The sequence below is a fragment of the Rhinatrema bivittatum genome, chromosome 3 (genome assembly GCF_901001135.1).
Source record: "Rhinatrema bivittatum chromosome 3, aRhiBiv1.1, whole genome shotgun sequence".
In the NCBI taxonomy this organism is placed as follows: Eukaryota; Metazoa; Chordata; class Amphibia; order Gymnophiona; family Rhinatrematidae; genus Rhinatrema; species Rhinatrema bivittatum.
The window spans coordinates 44,649,315-44,671,384 of record NC_042617.1 but is presented as its reverse complement, the minus strand read 5'-3'; the positions used below and the strand labels follow the sequence as shown (position 1 = coordinate 44,671,384).

The 22,070-nt window shown below is 39.8% G+C and overlaps 1 protein-coding gene across 3 annotated transcripts in view; it reads right to left on the bottom strand.

Annotated features, from left to right (window-relative positions):
- GPATCH2 (G-patch domain containing 2) overlaps positions 1-22,070 on the bottom strand; it is a 424,518-nt gene that overhangs the window by 159,153 nt on the left and 243,295 nt on the right. The window contains exon 6 of one of the 3 annotated variants that reach the window (XM_029593189.1): positions 10,808-10,862. The exons of the other annotated variants lie outside the window; for them this stretch is intronic. Within the exon in view, the coding sequence (XP_029449049.1) occupies positions 10,851-10,862 (12 nt within the window). The 3' untranslated portion in view covers positions 10,808-10,850. Of the gene's footprint in view, positions 1-10,807; positions 10,863-22,070 lie in introns of those variants that run through there. 3 annotated transcript variants of the gene reach the window in all.

Below are 22,070 nucleotides of genomic sequence, written 5' to 3'. Positions count from 1 at the left end.
GTCCCATTGCCTTATCCATTTTTAGTTTTGCTAGTTCTATGCAAATCTTCTCTTCTGTAAATGGATTACCCATTTCTCTACCATTAAGTACTCCTGCCATCTATCTGTGGTCTTTTGCCAACACCTTCCATGAACAATGAACAGACGTATTTATCCAGTATTTCTGCTTTTTTCTTGTTGTCCTCCACGTGATTCTCCTTTTCAACTCTATCTTATCACCCCACTCTGCTCCTTTATTCATTAAATTATCTTTAAAAAAGTTGGCTATTTACTTTATTGTCCTAGCTATTTTTTCTTACTCCGTATACATCATTGGTGTCCCTATCTTCCCTGCTTCAATCATCCTTTCCAACTATTTTTCCTTGTCTTCCTCTTTCTGAGATCCATTGCACCTTTTAAATGATAAACTTTACACCCTTACTTTTTTCAGTCACTTTTTTTTTTAAACCATACCTGTCTTTTTCTTTTACTTTAAGTTTCCTGATATAAAAAGTTGTTGCCTTACAATGGTTTTTGGTTGGGCTCACTATTCTATTTTGCCTAGATCCCCTCATCCTTCCAGTGCCTCTAAAATACTCCCCCATTTTTTAGTTTTAAAGGCAGATCAGCACATTTTTCAAGCAAAAATCCACAATTTTAAAAGAAAACAATTCAGAGCTCAAGTTCGCTTCAGAATTCAGCAAGGAGAGAAAATCATCACTTCTAATTAAAATACAAATTCAATTCGCAGTGCCTGCCAACCAATCCTGCTTAGGGCTGGAGATAAACAAGGTATGGTGGGAGACCAAAACATTTTTCCCTTAAACATATAACATGAAATCAATCCTGTCTGAGCAATATACATATATATCAAACTTGCAGGTGGTGTCCCATCTATAATGTATGGGGTTTCCAACCACATCATAATATCCTGACTGTGCAAAAACAAAAATAAACTGTTACAACATGGAAAGATAAAATATTTAAATCAATAGTTTTATAGACATTTCAGGTACAAACATCTCTTTCTTGGTTTGACATAGAATTGTTTCTTCTTTTGGTCTTCTCTTTTGGCCTTAATATTTTATTGATTGTATTTTTACATTTTCAGGTAATAAAAAGTACACCATTTAGTTTTCCTAAACTACTTAAAAAATATCCTTTTGTCCAAGGCCAGTCTTTAATTGCTAATGCTATATTCACACTTTATATGAATCAGCCTGTTTTCTTGGGTTCTAATAAGGGGCAGCATAACAGTGCCTCAATTTAATTAGGTCCTCAGTGGAAGGAGTGTCAAAGGAGAAGCACTTTCAAAAACTTTAGATATTTCTTTCTTTTACGAAATGAAAATCAGCTTGAAAACATGGAATCTTAATGGTTTTGTTGCTTTTCACTGTCAACTGAATTATCTAAATATTGTTTTCCTAGTACTGCTGCTTGAATCAATTTGCACTCTGAAGTGTTAACGAAAACCCTATGACAAGCTAAAGATCAGGAAATAAATAACCAAATTTAAGCATTTTAACACAATAAGTATGTATGTATTTTAGTTCCAGTGCAATATCCTGCATTAATCTCAAAATGAGGTTTTCATGCTATTCCAGTGACTATCCCTGAAATATAGTAATCCATTTTCTACACTGAGGCTATAAGAAAACCCAACTGTGCCTATGTCATGCTTTGTTAGAGGTTCATGATCACATTATCTCATGGTGGACCTGACACTTTTATTCAGTTTAAAGTATGTTCTGTGTACAGGCAACTTATTTCCTTTGCCAGGGCTGCTGACAACCTTTTCCACACTTTATTAATCTTGTTTACTGACTTATCTTGGTACAAATATCAGAAAACTGAACTTTTTATCTGAGAGAGAAAATAAACAATATGTTGACAGAAGCAGAAGCTATTTTCTGGACTAAAATTGGTTGTTTACCTGCAGCCACACTTATGGAAACTGTTTAAATTTTGAGCTGGCTTAAAAATAAATCTAGAATGTAGTAAGTATGTAATTTAGAGTCCACTCCCTGATTGCCTGGTTAACAAAATATAACTATAGAATTAGTTACAGACCATATGTTATTCTACAATACCAATGCATTCTGAAAATATTCTTTAATTTACATCTTATTTATGTATAGTTGTAGGTGTTTTATAGTTGTGTGTGTATATATCTATATACTCTTATAAACCATATATATATATATATATATATATATATATATATGGTTTATAAGAGTATATAGATATATACACACACAACTATAAAACATATATATATATATATATATATATATATATATATATATATATAGTTTATAAGAGTATATAGATATATACACACACAACTATAAAACACCTACAACTATACATAAATAAGATGTAAATTAAAGAATATTTTCAGAATGCATTGGTATTGTAGAATAACATATGGTCTGTAACTAATTCTATAGTTATATTTTGTTAACCAGGCAATCAGGGAGTGGACTCTAAATTACATACTTATTGAAGATGGCTGCCATGTTATCACATTAATATATTTTATGTGTGTATTTATATATATATATATATATATATATATATATATATATATATATATACACACATAAATATATTAAACATAGGTGTTAGGTAACATTTATGTACTAAGGCCAGTACTGTATGTCAACTGCATGTATATTAGCAATACTGCCAGATTCCCAAACAATAACACAGATGCAGATGAGTGCATATTAATCAAAATAATGACCTCATTAGGTATCAACACTGGATGCAGCACACCCAAAGTTAGAAAATTAACTACATCTCCTGAGGTGGTGTTCATTTTCCTGTATTTCATGGACCATGCGAATAGGCAGCAATATATTTACAAGGTGTCTCCCTCTTACCCAACGAACCAAGTAACATGTTTCCAGGCTCGAGGATACTTCCCCCCCCCCCCCCCCCCCAAATCAAGAAATATCCTTCTGGACCAATACCTCCTTCCCTCCTTCAGACCTATCTTCTCCATCACTCCCCACCAAAAAAAAATAGAAATCCCTCTAAACTTCAGCTGGATACTATGAAATCTTCGGGCAGGAGGGATCACGATTCACTCCTATACCCAAGCATTTAAACCTGCTATGTTTTTGGTTGGTTAATCTGAAATGTTACTTTAAAAGTTTACTTTTTTTTTTCCTGATTTGTTACAAGTAATATTACAGCGCCCCCCCCCCCCCAAACACAATTTGCTGCTCAATAATGATGAAGGTACATAACCTTCCCTATATAGCAAATCTTCCTTGTTAGTCTGCTATTTGTCTGTGAACAGCAATAATACACACAAAACTCTTATGGAGACTAAAAAAGCCCCAAAACCTTGTATTAACATTTGTGATGGATTTAGTTCCTGACATTAATGTGATAACATGGCAGCCATCTTCAATATTATCATAGTAATCTAAGGAATGTGGATGCTGAAATGGTATAGCCAGCTTTCAATATCAAACAGAATATATGCATTCCATAGCCATCATAAAACCTTTCAATTGGGCAACTTTTAGATTAATTTTTTAGAAATATTATATATAGCTTTTATTTGAGATACCACTAAAACTTCCAGGAAGCAGTATATAGATTTCCAAAAATACTACATAAACATAGTAATATACATAGTACTGATGGCAGAAGAGGACCAAATGGTCCATCCAGTCTGCCCAGCAAGCTTATGGTGGTATCTGCCACACCTTGCAAGTTACCCTTATATTTCTCTTGAGGGTAGCAACTGCAGCACTGTGCAGTTATACCCAAGCCTTATGAAACCTATAAAAATTTACTACTAGCAACATTTTTACTGGGTTATGAGCCTTCTTGAAAATTCAGACAGTGCCGTTTGACATGCTTTGCTATTGGACTTTGCCTTAATCAGTGGTTCTCAACCCTGTCCTGGGGACCCCCCCAGCCATTCGGAATTTCAGGCTATCCACAATGAATATGCATGAGAGCAAATTTGCATACACTGCCTCCATAACATGCAAATTTGCTCTCATGCATATTCATTGTGGATAGCCTGAAAACCCGACTGGCTGGGGGGGGTCCCCAGGACAGGGTTGAGAACCACTTCCTTAGATGCAGTCTTGTGCTTTGTCCCTTATGTCTATGTATCAGTACCCCAGACTGTAAAAGTCAGGGCCTGTGTTGATTGATGTCTGAATCCAATTGGTCTTCCACGCCCCCACACACTGCCGTCAAAGCAGAGAGCGATGTTGCAGTTGCATCAAAAGCATCAAGGCTTACTGGTTGAGGTAGTAACTGCCGCACCAGCAAGTTACACCCATGCACCCTTTTCTTCATTTATTTATTTATTTATTGGTTTTTATATACCGGAAGTTCCTGTATACAATACATATCACTCCGGTTCACATTTAACAGAGATAACTATCGTCGGGTAGGCGGTTTACATGGAACATATCAAATATAAAGTAATGAACAGAAGAACTATAATACAGTATATATATTATATTTAGAAACAACTAAGATCAACTTAGATAACAACTTGGAACAAAACTGACTCAATGTGAGCATTACATTATTGTGGTAAGACAAGGCTGGATGTTTGTTCTTCCTGCTTTAGCTCTCTGGGAAAGCTTGAAGGAAGAGCCAAGTCTTGAGTTTCATCTTGAACGTAGTATGGCACGGTTCTAGGCGGAGGTCCGGTGGTAGTGAGTTCCAGAGTGACGGGCCCGCTGTGGATACAGCGCGTTTCCTCAGGGTAGATTTTGCAGGTTGGGTGATCATTCTGTTCTGGTATGCCCTTCTGGTTGGTTTGTTAGAAGAGTGTAGTTGAAGCTGGAAAGTTAGGTTGAGGGGGGAGATGTTATGTAGTGCCTTGTGAACCATCATGCAGGTCTTGAACTGGATCCTATATTTGATGGGGAGCCAGTGGAGATGCTGTAGGATTGGGGTGATATGGTCCCTTTTTTTGGCATTGGTAAGGATCCTTGCAGTGGCATTCAGAACCATCTGGAGTGGCTTGGTAGTGTATGCTGGAAGGCCCTGCAGGAGTGAATTACAGTAGTCTAATTTAGTTAGAATGATGGCTTGGAGTACTGTGCAGAAATCCCTATATAGTAGAAGGGGCTTTAGTTTCTTTAGCACTTGTAATTTAAAGAAGCATTCTTTTGTGGTGTTATTTATGAATTTATTGAGGCTGAGTTTGTTGTCAAGTAGTACACCCAGATCTCTGACTTGAGGTGCGGTGGAATATCCTGAGGTGTCTGGAGAGATGTTGGATGTTGGCGGGGCAGATTGATCTGGTGCTATGATGAGAATTTCCGTTTTTTTGGTGTTTAGCACCAGGTTGAGGCTGGTTAGCAGATCGTTGATGGATGAGAGGCATTTTTTCCAGAAGGATATGGTTTTATGTATGGTCTCCGTGATAGGGATGAGAATTTGAATGTCATCCGCGTATAAGAAATGGGTGAGCTTGAGGTTAGTAAGTAGATGACAGAGAGGGAGCAGGTAAATGTTGAAAAGGGTGGGTGAGAGTGATGATCCTTGAGGTACCCCCATCTTGACTTGGATGGGGTGAGATTCCTTGTTGTTTATCTTAACTTTGTATGTTCTGTTCTCTAGGAAGGACTTAAACCAGTTGAGAGCTGTTCCAGTGATGCCGATGACTGTTAGTTGTTGTAGTAGGCTAGGGTGGTTCACGGTGTCGAAAGCTGAGGAAAGATCCAGAAGCACGAGAAGACAAGGTTGGCCTTTTTCGAGATTGAAGATAATGGTGTCTGTTAGTGTGGCTAATAAGGATTCGGTGCTCTTTTTCTTTCGGAATCCATATTGGTTGTTGGTGAGGATATTGTTGTCGTCAAGGAATTCAGAAAGTTGTCTGTTGACGATTTTCTCCATAATTTTAGCTAGCATAGGGAGGTTTGCTATAGGTCTGTAGTTAGCCAGATCTGTAGTGGGAAGGTTGGGTTTTTTGATACATTTCTATCCTCTAGCCTTTAGGGATCTACAGTGTTTATCCCATAACCCTTTGAATTCTTTAACTGTTTTCGTCTTCACCACCTCCTTCAGAAGGGCATTCCAGGCACCCACCACCCTCTCTGTGAAGAAATATTTTCTGATGCTGTTTCTGAATTTCCCCCCCCCCCCCCCTGGTGTTTCATTTTGTGACACCTAGTTCTACTGATTTCCTTCTAATGGAAAAGATTTGAAGTTCATGCATCATTAATACCTTTCAGGTATTCTCCTCATAAATCTTCTGCTACTGACCCTACCCATTTTGGTCACCCTTCTCTGGACCGCCTCCATCCTGTCTCTATCCTTTTTTGAGATATGGGCTCCACAATTGAACACAGTACTCCAGGTGAGACCTCAACAAGAACCTGTACAAGAGCACTATCATCTTTTTCTTACTGGTTATTTCTCTCTCTATGCAGCCCAGCATTCTTCTAGTTTTAGCTATTGCCGCTTCGCCAACTTCAGATCGCCAGACACTATAACCCAAGATCCCTCTCTTGGTCCGTGCACATCAGTCTTTCACCCCCATCACATACAGCTGTTCTGGATTATAGTATCCTAGATGCATGACTCTGTACTTCTTGGCATTGAATCCCAGCTGACAAATCTTCAAGCACTCTTCAAGCTCTCTTAAATCACTTTTCTTACTCTCTACTCCTTCAGGCATGTCCACTCTATTGCAAATCTTAGTATCATCTGCAGACAAACTTTATCTTCTATCTCTTCCACAATATCTTTTAAAGAACACAGCCGATCCCAAAACTGATCCTTGTGCCACTCCACTTAACACCATTCTCTCTTCAGAGTAGGTTTCATTTACCATTACATGCTGTATCCTAACAGTCAACCAATTTGTAATCCACTCCATTTTGGTGCCCATGCCTAAGCTTCTCATTTTATTCACAAGCCTCCTATGACAAGACTATATCAAAATGTTTGTTGAAATCCAAGTAAATCACATCGAGTATTATTCCTTGATCCAATTCTCTAGTCAACCAATCAAAAAAATCAATCAGATTTGTCTGACAGGACCTTCCCCTGGTGAAGTTATGGAGTCTCTGGTCCAACAACTTACTGGATTGTAGATAGTTCACTATCCTTTCTTTCAGCAGAATCTCCATTCATTTTCCCACCATAGAGGTGAGATTTACTGGCCTGTAGTTTCCAGCCTCCTCTCTGCTACCACTCTTGTGAAGCAGGACCTCAGCCGCTCTTTTCCAATCTGGCAGCACCATTCAAGTTTCCAGGGATCTATTGAGCAGGTCTTTTGGCAAACCTAGCTTTTCCCATACATTCTCTTCTGTAAAAGGAGTTGTGTCCGCCCCATTCCCATCTATGGTCTTGTCAACCATTAACAGTCCTTTTTTGTGAATACCGAAGTATTTGTTTAATATTTCTGCCATTTCTTCATCTGTCTGTACACATTGCTTATCATCACCTTTCAATTTCACACCACCACTTCAGGCCTTCCTTCTTTCTCTTTGGCAATGCTTTCTTCTACTTTACCTTTTACTTTCCTGATTTCTTTGTCTCCCTCAGTTTCACCAGGTATTCTTCACTGTGGTTCCTTTTTTTGGGGGTTTTTTTTTATACTTCTTTAACGCTGTTCTTTTTGTCTTTATATTTTCAGCCACCTCCTTTGAAAACCAAATTGGTTTCTTTTTCCTCGTACATTTGTTTATTTTTCTAACATACAGATTTTTTGCCTTTGTAATCGCGAGATGCGTATGCAAATTTTGCCTTTTGGCCCACTATTCCACCTCGCCCATTTTCTCCTAGTCTTCTAGTTCTTCCTATAAGTTCATTTCTATTTTGTCAAAATCTATATTTTTGAAATTCAAAACTCTGGTCTTCGTGTGACTTCTCTGCATCTTATTTGCGATATCAAGCCATATTGTCTGATGATCGCTGGTGCTCAGGCACCTGTCTGGATATTAGAGACATTATCCAAATTAGTGAGCACTAGGTTGAGAATTACACCCTCCCTCATGGGTTCCATTACCATTTGTTCGAGTAGAGCCCCTTGAAGGGCATCTACTATCTCTTTACTTCTTGCAGATTCTGCAGAAGTGATACTCAATCTACATCCGTCAGATTCAAATCTCCAAAGATCAAGACTTCTCCCTTCTTTCCCACCTTTTGGATGTCTTTCATCAGATCTCAATCCAGGTCTTCAATTTAGGTTGGAGGTCTGTAGATCATGCCAGTGTAAATGGGAGAACCATTGTCTAGTTTTAGGATAGCCCATAATGCTTCTTTCCTACCCCATGTCCCTTACATTTCGGTTGCATTGATATGTCTGACATAAAATGCTACTCTTCCCCCTTTTCTGTCCTTTCTTAACAAGTTATAGCCTGGAATGCCAATATTCCAGTCATGAGATTCTGTGAATCATGTCTCTGTAATGGCAACATTATCCAAGTCCGCCTCCACCACTAGGACCTGCTAATCTGGTATTTTGTTGTTGTCCAGGCTATGAGCATTTGTGGTCACAACTTTCCAGCTTTCCTTCCTTAGAGCAAAATTCACTACGTATTTTTCCCATACACACAGAATGGGAGAAAAACCTTAGTGAATCAGGCCCTTGGTTTGCTGATCTTCATAGTCAACTTTTCTGTTATTTTGCTTAAACATGGAATGTTGAACTTATTAATTTTGTTATTATCTACTCTTGCTTCCTCTATTGCTTGGGGGTGGCATTCCAATTTTATTGGCCACTTTCTGCCACCTCTATCCTGTAGTTTAAATGCCTACTGGTGTACGACTGGAATTTCTTGCTTAGGATCTTCTTTCCTACCACAATCAAATGTAAGCCATTCTTATTGTATAGTCTTATACTGCTCCATACATGACCCCAGCCTCCAATTTATCCAAATCCACTTTCTTTACATCATGCTTTGAGCCATGTATCGAAATTTTCTATCTGGCTTATCCTTTCCTTTCCCCATGAGTTTAATATCCTTCCCCAGAGGCTGGAAACTTTCTGTACTGCTTGGATAACTTTCTAGTGAAGTCATTTGTCCTCAAATGGATGATAACATTGATATTAAGAGTCTTTACTTTCTTCCATAATTGCACCAACTACCTGGTTTGCATTTCTACAAGTTGAAGATCCTGGTAGGCATTTAATTATTGTCGCCTTCAAAAAGAGATCCCAAATTAGTTCTCTAATGATTGAATCTCCTATCATCATTTATGAGGTTTAATAATGTTAAAGGGTTTTTGGTTGCATTAGGCTTTTTTTTTTTTTTTTAAACAGACATCCATTATTGGCGGAGCAGCTTCGGTTTCCAATGCAGAAAAAGCATTATATAAGAATATCAACGTGGACAGAGGATGTCTCTTCACCCCAGGCCTTATTCTATCAGACCCACTGCAATCATTTATTATTGAATATTTAAGTCCTCTGTGGGAGAGGGAGCAGATAACTTGAAATTTTTTCAGTTGAAGAGACTGGGTGTCTCTGGGTCACAGGTTTTGTTCTACCAGAGCTTACGGTAATCCATTTTTCCCTGGTTTTCAGAATCCTCTGTGGAAATTGGCACTGATATTCTAGATGCTGTGAGGAGGATTTTCGAAGCATAGATAACTCCCTCTTCCAGTTCTTTTTTCATTGCAGACAGGTGGAGACAAATTGGACAACCTTAAGTCTCCAAATACTATGCCTTGGGACATAAGCACCACAATTATTACACCAAACAAAAGATTCTGAATATAAGGGTCAGTTAGGACACCTGAGTAGTGTTATCTTAATGTTCAAGTTATTGGATTGTTACTTAGGTCACTAATTATTGCCCTAACGCCATAATGCTTGTGATAAATAACGAATCGTGAGATGCATATGCAACTTTTCTAAATTTAGTCAAAAGGGAGGAATTTAGTCAGAGTTTATGAAAATTAGGGGTGTTTAACGTTACATGTGATAGTATAACATACACTATCACACTATTTAATGGTGGACACAACTACACCTTTTTTCCTGATGTTATGCCTGAAACAAGATTTGCGATAAAAATCGCAAATCCCATTTCAGGCAGGGAAAGGGGAGGGGAGGGGGATAGGACAGAGCCTCAACTTTTTATACCACTGTAGGAGAGGCCATTCTGAACTCGGAGTGAGGTTTTGGTGGTGGCCTAGGTTTTGGGGGGCAGTTTTACATGCACAGTCAGAGGTATAAACATCATAGTAGACCACAGTGAAGATATGATGTAATTTGGAGTGATGAAAGGTATAAAAAGATGAGATATGTGCAATGCACTCTTGACCTAGCTTGATGCACTCTCTACCTAGATGCTATCATGCTAGGTCTACCTGTCATTACCCCAAATCACAGCAAATCTTCACTGTGGTCTTCTATGTTGTTCATACCTCTGACTGGGCATGTAAATCTATCCCCCAAAACCTAGGCCACCACAAAAACCTCACCCTGAGTTACTAGTTGCCCCTCTTACAGTGGTATAAATAGTTTACTTATATGAAAGCCTTATAAAGAGCCCGCAACACTATTAGGGAGCAGGGCACAATGGGGGCTGGGCCTGGCAGTCGTTGCCTGGTTGAAAAGGGGGCACGCAGCATGTGTGGCCCCTTTTTCTACCAGGTCTTCAATGCAGGCTCTCATTGAGTGGCGTTTCTCTTCTCTTTTGGTTTCGTTTTCGCTGGTCTGCAGCTTGGTTTCATTTTCTAGCCTGCTTACCCCATTGCAACCCTGCTTGCCTGCTAGCAGCTTTTCCACAAGCATTCAGGTTCCAGCTGAAGGCATCCGGTGCGGCTGAGTATGCTGCAGGAGGATGATCCCTGTGCCAGAGTTCCGGAGCTCCAGGGGAGCAGGGGAGACAAACAGAGGCGCGGAGACTACAGCAGCTACACCTTCATTGACTGCACTGCACGGTATTGTAAAAAAAAAAAAAAAAAAAAAAAAAAAATTATTTGCATTTAAAGGGCTGGCGGCTTCACATATTTTAAAGGGCCAGCAGCCCTTGCTATATTCTTGCATGTTTAGGGCCAGCAGCCCATGCTTTATTACTAAGAACATGCCATACTGGGTCAGACCAAGGGTCCATCAAGCACAGCATCCTGTTTCCAACAGTGGCCAATCCAGGCCATAAGAACCTGGCAAGTACCCCAAAACTAAGTCTATTCCATGTTACCGTTGCTAGTAATAGCAGTGGCTATTTTCTAAGTCAACTTAATTAATAGCAGGTAATGGACTTCTCCTCCAAGAACTTATCCAATCCTTTTTTAAACACAGCTATACTAACTGCACTAACCACATCCTCTGGCAACAAATTCCAGAGTTTAATTGTGCGTTGAGTAAAAAAGAACTCAGTTTTAAATGTGCCACATGCTAACTTCATGGGGTGCCCCCTAGTCTTTCTATTATCTGAAAGAGTAAATAACCGATTCACATCTACCAGTTCTAGATCTCTCATGATTTTAAACACCTCTATCATATCCCCCCTCAGCAGTCTCTTCTCCAAGCTGAAAAGTCCTAACCTCTTTAGTCTTTCCTCATAGGGGAGCTGTTCCATTCCCCTTATCATTTTGGTAGCCCTTCTCTGTACCTTCTCCATCGCAACTATATCTTTTATGCATGATATTTTCTGTTTTATTAACCATTCCCTTCGTAATAATTCCTAACATTCTGTTTGCTTTTTTGACTGCTGCAACACACTGAGCCGACGATTTTAAAGTATTATCCACTATGATCCCTAGATCTTTTTCCTTTGTGGTAGCTCCTAATATGGAACCTAACCGTGTAGCTACAGCAAGGGTTATTTTCCTCTATATGCAACACCTTGCACTTGTCCACATTAAATTTCAACTGCTATTTAGATGCCCAATCTCCCAGTCTTGCAAGGTCCTCCTGAAACGTATCACAATCTGCTTGTGATTTAACTACTCTGAATAATTTTGTATCATCCGCAAATTTGATAACCTCACTCGTATTCCTTTCCAGATTTTATATATATATATATATATATATATATATATATATATATATATATATATATATATATATATATATATATATATATATATATATATATATATATATATATATATATATATATATATATTAGGGATGTGAATCGTGTCCTCGATCGTCTTAACGATCGATTTCGGCTGGGAGGGGGAGGGAATCGTATTGTTGCCGTTTGGGGGGGTAAAATATCGTGAAAAATCGTGAAAAATCTAAAAATCTAAAAAATCGCAAAACCGGCACATTAAAACCCCCTAAAACCCACCCCCGACCCTTTAAATTAAATCCCCCACCCTCCCGAACCCCCCCCCAAATGAGTTAAATAACCTGCGGGTCCAGCGGCGGTCCGGAACGGCAGCGGTCCGGAACGGGCTCCTGCTCCTGAATCTTGTTGTCTTCAGCCGGCGCCATTTTCCAAAATGGCGCCGAAAAATGGCGGCGGCCATAGACGAACACAATTGGACGGCAGGAGGTCCTTCCGGACCCCCGCTGGACTTTTGGCAAGTCTCGTGGGGGTCAGGAGGCCCCTCACAAGCTGGCCAAAAGTTCCTGGAGGTCCAGCGGGGGTCAGGGAGCGATTTCCCGCCGCGAATCGTTTTCGTACGGAAAATGGCGCCGGCAGGAGATCGACTGCAGGAGGTCGTTCAGCGAGGGTTCCGGCGCCTCGCTGAACAACCTCCTGCAGTCGATCTCCTGCCGGCGCCATTTTCCGTACGAAAACGATTCGCGGCGGGAAATCGCTCCCTGACCCCCGCTGGACCTCCAGGAACTTTTGGCCAGCTTGTGGGGGGCCTCCTGACCCCCACGAGACTTGCCAAAAGTCCAGCGGGGGTCCGGAAGGACCTCCTGTCGTCCAATCGTGTTCGTCTATGGCCGCCGCCATTTTTCAGCGCCATTTTGGAAAATGGCGCCGGCTGAAGACAACAAGATTCAGGAGCAGGAGCCCGTTCCGGACCGCCGCTGGACCCGCAGGTTATTTAAGTCATTTGGGGGGGGTTCGGGAGGGTGGGGGATTTAATTTAAAGGGTCGGGGGTGGGTTTTAGGGGGTTTTAGTGTGCCGGCTCACGATTCTAACGATTTATAACGATAAATCGTTAGAATCTCTATTGTATTGTGTTCCATAACGGTTTAAGACGATATTAAAATTATCGGACGATAATTTTAATCGTCCTAAAACGATTCACATCCCTAATATATATATATATATATATAAAAGCACCGGTCCAAAATGATGAATCTAGGTCTAAGATAGAGAGAAAATCTATATAAATAAAAATGTTAAATAGTTTGTACAAAATCGCTAATCTCAGAAACCACTGCACAGATTGCTTTCAAATTTGGACATAACCTTCCTTTCGCATACGGGAAGGTTCTTCTGTACTTACATTACATATATGTCACACCTGTGACAGGTAAAAAAGGTTTAAAAATTGGTTCCACAAAACAGCGACATCTGGTGGATGTCTGATGTCAGTGCAACCTCTTACACCTTTCACAAACACTCACACACCCCACACACATGACAAATGTATTTAATTCACACACCCTCCGAACACACAGAAATCCACACTCCTCACACCCCCCCACACACGCCAATTGGACTTACTTTACACACCCTCCCAAAACACACCAAAACGCACCAAATTCCAGGCTGCTACACCGGGGGGCCACGCACATGTCACATGTTGGCAATTCCCACACCCTCCGAACTCACACAAAAACACCCTCCTTACACCCCCCACGCACATGCCTGTTCTACTTACTGCCCACACCCTCCGAACACACACAAAAGCGGAAACAGGTCCGCGCTGCTCCAGCGGGGGGGGGCCAAGAACGGTCCAGGACACATCGCGTACACTACGGCCGTCGGCTGCCAGCAATCAAAATGGCGCCGACGGCCCTTTCCCTTACTATGCCACTCGGAGACAACAATGGCGGCAGTAGCTTATGTGACATAGTAAGGGCGAGGGCCCGTCGACGCCATTTTCAGGACTGGCAGCCAGCAGACCTTTGCCCTTACTATGTCAGGGAACCTAGCGCTCCCATTACTCCTCCACAGTGACATAGTCAGGTCAAAGGGCCGTCGGAGCCATTTTTCATTGCTAGCAGCCAACGGCCCGAACCCAAGACTTCGATCCCGAACCGAACACCCGCTCCACCGACTGACTGCTTGCACAGGTATCCGGGGGGCTGCACGGTGGGGGGCCGTAGTTATTTTCTTGCGCGCATGTTCGGGGGGGGAGGGGGTGTTTCTGCAACTCTCGCGGGGGGGCGGGAGGGCGGGTTACTGTATTTCGCCGGGGTGGGGGGGGGGGGTGCGTATTTAAACACTGCGTTTATGGTGGCATTCTTTTGGAGTGGAAAGACGGAGGGCATGCACAAACACAAAATGTCCCTGATCTCGGAAAGGCACCAAATTAGCCCTCTACAAAACAATTAACTAAATAGAGAGTGGTAACTTGGTTAGGTACTCCCCCTATTTTGATACAGAACGCGCACAACCTCCCACTGACGGACCACGTTTACCACCACCAATTTCTATTTCAGTGTTTTTTTTCTCATTCGGCATCCTAGCTGCTTCTTACAGTCTGGGTCCTCTTACCTAAGAAAGCATTAATTTCAGGGGAGGGAGAATGAGGGGAGAGGCGAGTGTGAGGGGAGAGAGTTGGAGTGGGGACAGGGGAGGGAAGGGGGGTGAGTGACCAAGGGGGAGGAGGATGAGTGACTGAGGTAAATCAGCAAGGGGAAGGGGGAGGGAGGATAAAGAACCTGACTCTGCCACTGCAACGCGTGGCCGGGTACCGCTAGTATATAAATATATTTAAACAAATCAGTTAGCAGATTGCAGTGCTGTAGGCTTTTGAATCCGGCTGCACACTAAAAATGTGCCTTGATCTGGTTATGACCAGATTTACACTTTCTGCCCTTTTCGTTAGTATCTTCGGTTCACTGGCTCCTCCCCTATAAAGATAGGTTTTGTACAATGGAGTATATAGGACAGGTAAATAATCTTTAAACCCTAGAGCAGATTCAAAAAGCAAAGTTCCCAACCTTTATAAAAGTGCGAATGCCTTTGCAATCTCCACACATTTTGCGAGCCCCAAAATAATGTCTCATTTTCCCACACAGGGGGCATACTTACAAAACTGAATAATGTACTAAAAATGATATGCATTCCAGAATAATACAGAGGGGTGAACTTTCAAAGAACATACATGCGTAAGTAGCTTATACTCACAGGGATAGTAACTTTCAAATTTGAGCGTTGGTGCGCACCCAGAAATGCAGTCATTTTATAACGTGTGCACATATAACCGTATGTTTTAAAATCACCTAGGCGCGCATATGTGTGCACCTAATTTTTATCTTGTGCACGCCCAGCAGAGTAAGATGACTTATGGTCGCACAACTACCTGTATTCAGCCGAGGACAAGTTTCACTAGCTCATTCACCAGTTTGCCCAGTGTTCTCCCAGACTACATGGTTATATAGCCTGCATTCCTCCCACTTACCCTAGAACCCTGAAATCCCTGTATTTTATTTTTTTTTTAAATATTTATATCTCTTCCATAGCAAAGGTAAAGTTACACGGCACTGGAGCTGGGTGCGCACTCAGGTGCGTCGGTACTTGTGCACACCTCTCTTAGCCCCACCCTGGAACACACATGCTCTGCTCATGCCCCACCCACACCCCTTTTTTGTCCGATGCAAGATGTATGCGCATCGGCACTTGTGCGTGCATCTGCCTGCTTTATAAAAATTGGATGGGACACACACTAGTGCCAAATGCAAGCCCATCTCCCGATTTCAATGCGCTTCAAGCTTTTGAAATTCACCTCAAAATCACTATTTTATAAACATCAAAGTATGCATGTACTTTGCATTTCACACGTACATGCATGTGTGTAGAAAAAGGGACAGTCTAGGCAAATTCCAGGAAGAGTCCAACAGTTACGCAAGTACATTTGCCAACTTACGCGTGTATTTTTATACCTGCTAATTATCTGGTGTGATATTAAACATGTCGATTGAGTAGTACTGACTGGGTGGGAGGTCAGGCTGAAGAACCAGGAAGGTTTCAATGACCTGGAGAAGGACTGTGTGAACTGGTAGAGTCATTAGTGAACTGGTTAATTTCATTTATATATCCATGCTTTACAATTGGCCAACTTATTCATTAAGTCGTACTTTACTTTTGGGTGTAAAATATACCTGCAAATATTTTTAAAAACGATAGGAAAATTACACGCATTCAATGTATTGTATGTATTCATGCATAAGCCTACAACGAAAAGTAATGTGTGGCAAACAATATACTGATCAATCTCTCTTAACAATATAGAAATTTTAATTGTACATACAATCACCAATGTAGTACATATTTCTAATTGTAATTGTAATTGTATCCATTTAATGTTTGGAATACTGCATCGCCTTACCAGTATTTTACCCCCCCCTGTTTAATGTATTCTTATGGTTACATGTAAGGGCCCCCGCCCGAAAGTTATTTATATTCTGCTGTTATATGTAAGGGCTCTGCCCAAAAGCTTTTGTTCTTTGTGAACCGATGCGATGTGCATACGAACATCGGTATATAAGAGACTTTAAATAAATAAATAAATAAATAAATAAATAAGTACAGTATATTGTTTGCCACACATTACTTTTTGGTGTATGTTCTCTACATGTGTGTGCTGTTTATTCCAACCTCCTTGTGTGTTCATGCATAAGCCTACATACAGATGTATGTTTCATGGTAGAGATAAGCATATTTTATAAAATGAACATATTTCATACATACGGATTATAAAATACTTGTGAATGTACTGTGCGCATTTGTTTGAAATTTATCTTCCCTATGTATAAAACACCGGTCCAAAATGATGAATCTAGGTCTGCATTGGGAAATGGGGTGGAGAGTGGTTTTATGAGCTGCTAGAAGGAACAGGCTGTGGCAAATCTTCATTTCATATGCTGCCCCCAAATTTCTACCACCTACTGTACTTGTGCCTAAATTGAGGCTTAATTGCTCCCTCCCTATCTTCTCTCCGTCCCCAAATAAATATCCTCTTTCTTCCCCCTTTCAAGACCAAAGTACCCTTCCCCCCCTCCTGAAGCATGGTGGTCCTGTCTCTTCCCACCACCCCCCTTGATCTATCGTGATCGTCTCTCCCTTCTTCCCTACTTTATCACGTATATACCAGTGTCAGTGAAAAGTCTCTCTTATGCTATAGATACATCAACTGAGATTTTATAACTTTTCATGTTTCTTAAAATTGACTGTCACTATTTCTTTATATACTTATTTCCCGTTCAGTTTCCCACAGACATTTTGAACAAGCATGATTCTAATAAGACACACACATACACGACTTTTTTTTTTTTTTTTTCAATTTCCCATTTCTCAGAACTTTTAGAGCATGGCTTCCCAAACCTGTCCTTGGAACCCCAAAGCCAATCAGGTTTTCAGGATATGAACAATGAATATGTATGAGATAAATTTGCACACCACGGAGACTCAGTATATGCTACTTTATCTCATGCATATTCAATGTGGATATCCTGAAAACCCGACTGGCTGTGGGGTCCCCAGGACAGGCTTGGGAAGCCCTGTTTTAGAGCATAACACATGATCTGGATTGTTATGAAACTAATCTAATGCATTAATGACATTCTTTCCTTATAAAGGTATATAATAATTGATCATACAGAAAAGGATCTACAAAATATATGTGAATTCAGAAACAAGTGTAGAACTGAAAGATTTAAATTTGTTCTAGTGTATGTGTAAATACATTGAAAACTGCTTAGAAAAACAACTACTTTATTTTTTTTTTACTTTAGAGGGTCCAGCTGAAGTAGCATGCTGTGAGTGGCCTCTACTGGCTAACCCAAGGCTTCATAAGTCACTAGGCTCTGAGAATGATGTGATATTTATAACACGTAATGGGTAGAATGAAGACAAAACAATGAATATGCTTAATGTGTATATTAATTCTTAAGCATGCAAAAACAGATACTTAGATTTGAAACTCCCCCAGATACACTAGATTTCTAAAATATTTTCTTTGGACTGAAATAAATCAAGCTTAAGAGAAACAAAAGTTTACATACAGTATACATTTAGCTCCAAATGTATACATGAAATCATTCAAGAGAAACTAAAAGGTGTTCCTAAGGTCCTGACAATTTTTAGAGACTTACATTTACTCCATAATGTTCAGCAATTAGATCAACTTGTGTCTAACAGATCGCTAAATGTCTAGGATAATACACTGAAATGCTCAGAAATACACTGAAATGCTCAGAAAAAATAAATACATAATAAATTACTGCAAATATGAAGAAAAGATTTTGAATGTTTACAGCTGCATGGATTCATTCTTAACTCAGTTTCTGAGATTGCTATCCACCAATTTGAAGCATATAATTGTATTATGCTGAAATTTAGTACATCATGAGCAGAAATGTATAATTCAAAGTATAGCTGGGCTTAAATGTTCAAGGTATTTCAGATAAAACTGCTGCATTGTATAGTAACCCCTACTTTTGCAACACTAAAAAAGAAAGTAAAATACAAAGAACATACTCAGTTTACAGTGTAGTATATTAAATATTTAAATTAAAAAACAGATTCATAGCATGTAGAAGATCTTACTACATCCAATTTATTGAAAATTTAATCTCTCATTTAGCAGAAAATTTAAGTCACCTCATCAGTGAATCAGTACGGTAACAGCTAATCATTTAATAAATAAGAAATAAAAATGCTTACTGGATACACATACAATACTCCATGCTGCATATATCCTATTTAAGCCCAAGATTATATATTCCAGTCTACCAATGCTCTCCCCCTCCCCATTTTAATTGCACCCTATTAAAAAGGATTATAGCCAAACATAAATGCCTAATGATGCCAAAAGGTGACTGCATTCATATAAGTGTTATATAGCAGGATTCCTGGATATTTCTAGAATTCAGTCCCATTATCAAGCCTGCTCAAAACTGTTCACAGGGTTATCTAGCTGACATATAAGATAACCCTCCATCTCACCAGGCACCACTGGGATATGACACACTGACCCACAGTAAGCCCTGGTTATTAGCCTGAAATATATACTACACAAATGGAGTCCCAGGCTAGGAATTTGGATAGAACGACTTGTTTCGCTTGCTTCACAATATACATTTTCTTTATATATAATTTGGACAGATCTTTTATTTATTTAAATTTAACATGTCTTCAATATAAGTGATGTTAGGCACTCATTTTAAATACTAACCATTGTGAGAGATTAAACAAAACATAAGGAAGAATATAATTTTTTTCAATTCATGCATACTTCTCTTTTTTTGACTATTTATGAGATCAATACCATTGCAAATAAATGAAATACATATTACCAGTTAAAAGGGATATAAAAATATATGAATTTCTCACATTAAAGCCAAAATTGTTGCAAATGGGTGCGATATTCAAGCTAAAATATCCATGTAAGTGTAATATATTATATGAAAAGGTGAAATATTGTTTCTTTCAACCGTCGCATTTGCATAGATTTATAAAGGAAAAACAAACTACAGGAACTATTGATAATCCCCCCAAGTGAAATAGCTGAAAACTCTTAAGTAACAGTTAATATGGTTATCCTAGTTGACTGTCTATTATTTCTTAGTTTCATTGCTTGTTTTTGATTGTAATGCCTTTAATATATGTGAAACCTTTCCTCACGTTTTGTGGACTTAGAATGGCTTCTGCCAGTATTGTTATCAAGAATGCTTGATTGTAAAATTGAAAATTTTGAGAAATAAAAAATTAAAAAAAAAAAATGTAGACCAGAAATATAATTGGTTTTATAACATGTTAATAAAATAAAATTTAATTTAAGAATATTTTTTCTCATGAAAAATTTGACATGCAATACTTCCTAATAAAGGGGAAAATTTTAAAAAGGATTTCTGGGGGAAAAAAACCCTTAAAAAAATTATGCACTCCGTTCATACTGGGAAAAGGAGCCGCACCAGAGCGCAGGGCTAGAGTAGGCCAGGTGACCTAGGTGCAGGGATTTTATTTTGACAAAATCCCTCATGAGACACTTATCAGGAAATTAAAAAGCCATGGGATAGAAGGCAATGTCCTAATATGGACTAGTTACTGGTTAAAGGATAGGAAAGAGAGGGTAGGACTGAAAGGTCATTTCTCTCAATGAAGGAAGGTAAAATAGTGGATTGAAGAGTGAGGTGATCAAACTTGCAGATGACACAAAATTATTCAGAGTTGTTAGATCATGAGCAGATTATGAGAAATTGCAAGAGCATCTAAATGGCAGATGAAATTTAAAATAGACAAGTGCAAGCGATGTGTATAGGGGAGAAGAGAGCGAGTGTGTGGTGGGGGGAGGGGGAGACAGGCTGAGGGAGAAAGGGGGGAGTGGTGCAGATTTCATTTTAGTTACACAAGACGCTCTGAATACTCCTGAGCTGTCAAATTGGTCTGATCAGAGAACACCCCACCCTTGCCCCGGGTGCCAGATATGCTTCTGATTCTCTTATATGAATCAACGTAGAAGCTTGACAGCTTGCACGATATCGCTCATTACTGGTAAAATACACGTTAACGTCAGCCGTGCCAGCTTTGTTAGTTGGAAGCTGTGCTTCTTTAAATACGCATTTTTCGTTGAATATAGTTTTTCTGGGTATTTTCACAATAGGATTCTTAGATGAGTTTCCAGATTTTCTTTTTTTACATTTTCCTTATATGCAACAAGTTCACTTTTGAGTGCCAAAGCTGAAACTTTTAAATAGCGCACTTATTGGGGGACACAGCCAGGTTCTCGAGGTGCCTCATTGTTCACTACTTAGATGACTCATTCATAGGCCCAAAGACTACCAACAATCACAATCACCTCCTGATTCAATGGTATTTCTTTATGTTTTCTTTCCAGGAGTCTTTTTTAAATAATGGGCGCACAGGGCTGACAAGCAGAGAGCAGTGGTACTGACTGATCGACCTACAGAGTTGTAGGAGTTTATCTACATGAGACTTGCATCAAATTAAAAAAAAAGTGGCTGGGAGCCAAGCCTACCAAAGGGAAGCCAAGTGGCAAAGTGCCTAGATAGACTAAGAGCACAGACCTCAAAGGCACCCTTGTAGCAGGAGAGCTGGATATTGGTGAGATGCTAGTAAGGCATGTTTTCTACTCACACAAACTGGCCTTTTTTTTTAAATTAACATTTTTTATATACTGACATTCAATATGAGGCAATGGAGGGTAAAGTGACTTGCCCAAGGGGTCACAAGGAGCAACAGTGGGACTCAAACCCTGGTCTCCTGGTTCATAGCCCACTGCTCTAACCACTAGGCTATTCCTCCTCCTCGGCTTGCTTTGTGCTGATGCCAGGTAAGCCAACTGAGGTTGCTGACTGGCAGCAGCATTCCCATGTTGGTAGTCTGGTTGGGTGATGTCTCAAGGATGCAGATATGGGTGTCTGTATATAAAGAAAAGACAAAAGGAAAGAGGCCACTGTAGTTTATTGAAGATGTGGCTGAAAAGGTAAGAGGGAAAGGTTAGTTTTATAAACTATAAGAGCCTGCAGCAAGAAGACAGACAACAATATCTGGAAAAACCTAGAGAAGTTAGAAAAGATGGCAGGAGACTGAAGGCGCAAATAGAAGAAAAAATAGCTAGTAAAACAGGGGAGAGACTTCTTTTTACACATATTTTAGTGACAGGAGGAAGTGCAAAAGAGGGATTGTAAGACTCAGTGCTGAAGGGTGGGGATATGTAGAGGCTGATGAGAAGAAAGCAGAATAGCTTAACAAATGTTTCTGTTCACTGAGGAACAGGAACACCGAAAACTATCATAAATAGGAAAGAAAGTGAGGTAGATTTCAATTTTCAGAGGACTGTGTTTGCAAGGCACAAGCAAAATTAAAAATAAGATAAAGTAATGGGGCTGGATGAGCTATATCTGAGGGTATTAAAGGAACTTAGGGCAGGTCTAGAAGTCCTGCTGTTTGACCTTTTCAACACTTCATTAAAGTTAGGAGTGGTTGCAGAGGACTGGAAACAGGAAGATGTATGTGGTTCCTCGTCACAAAAG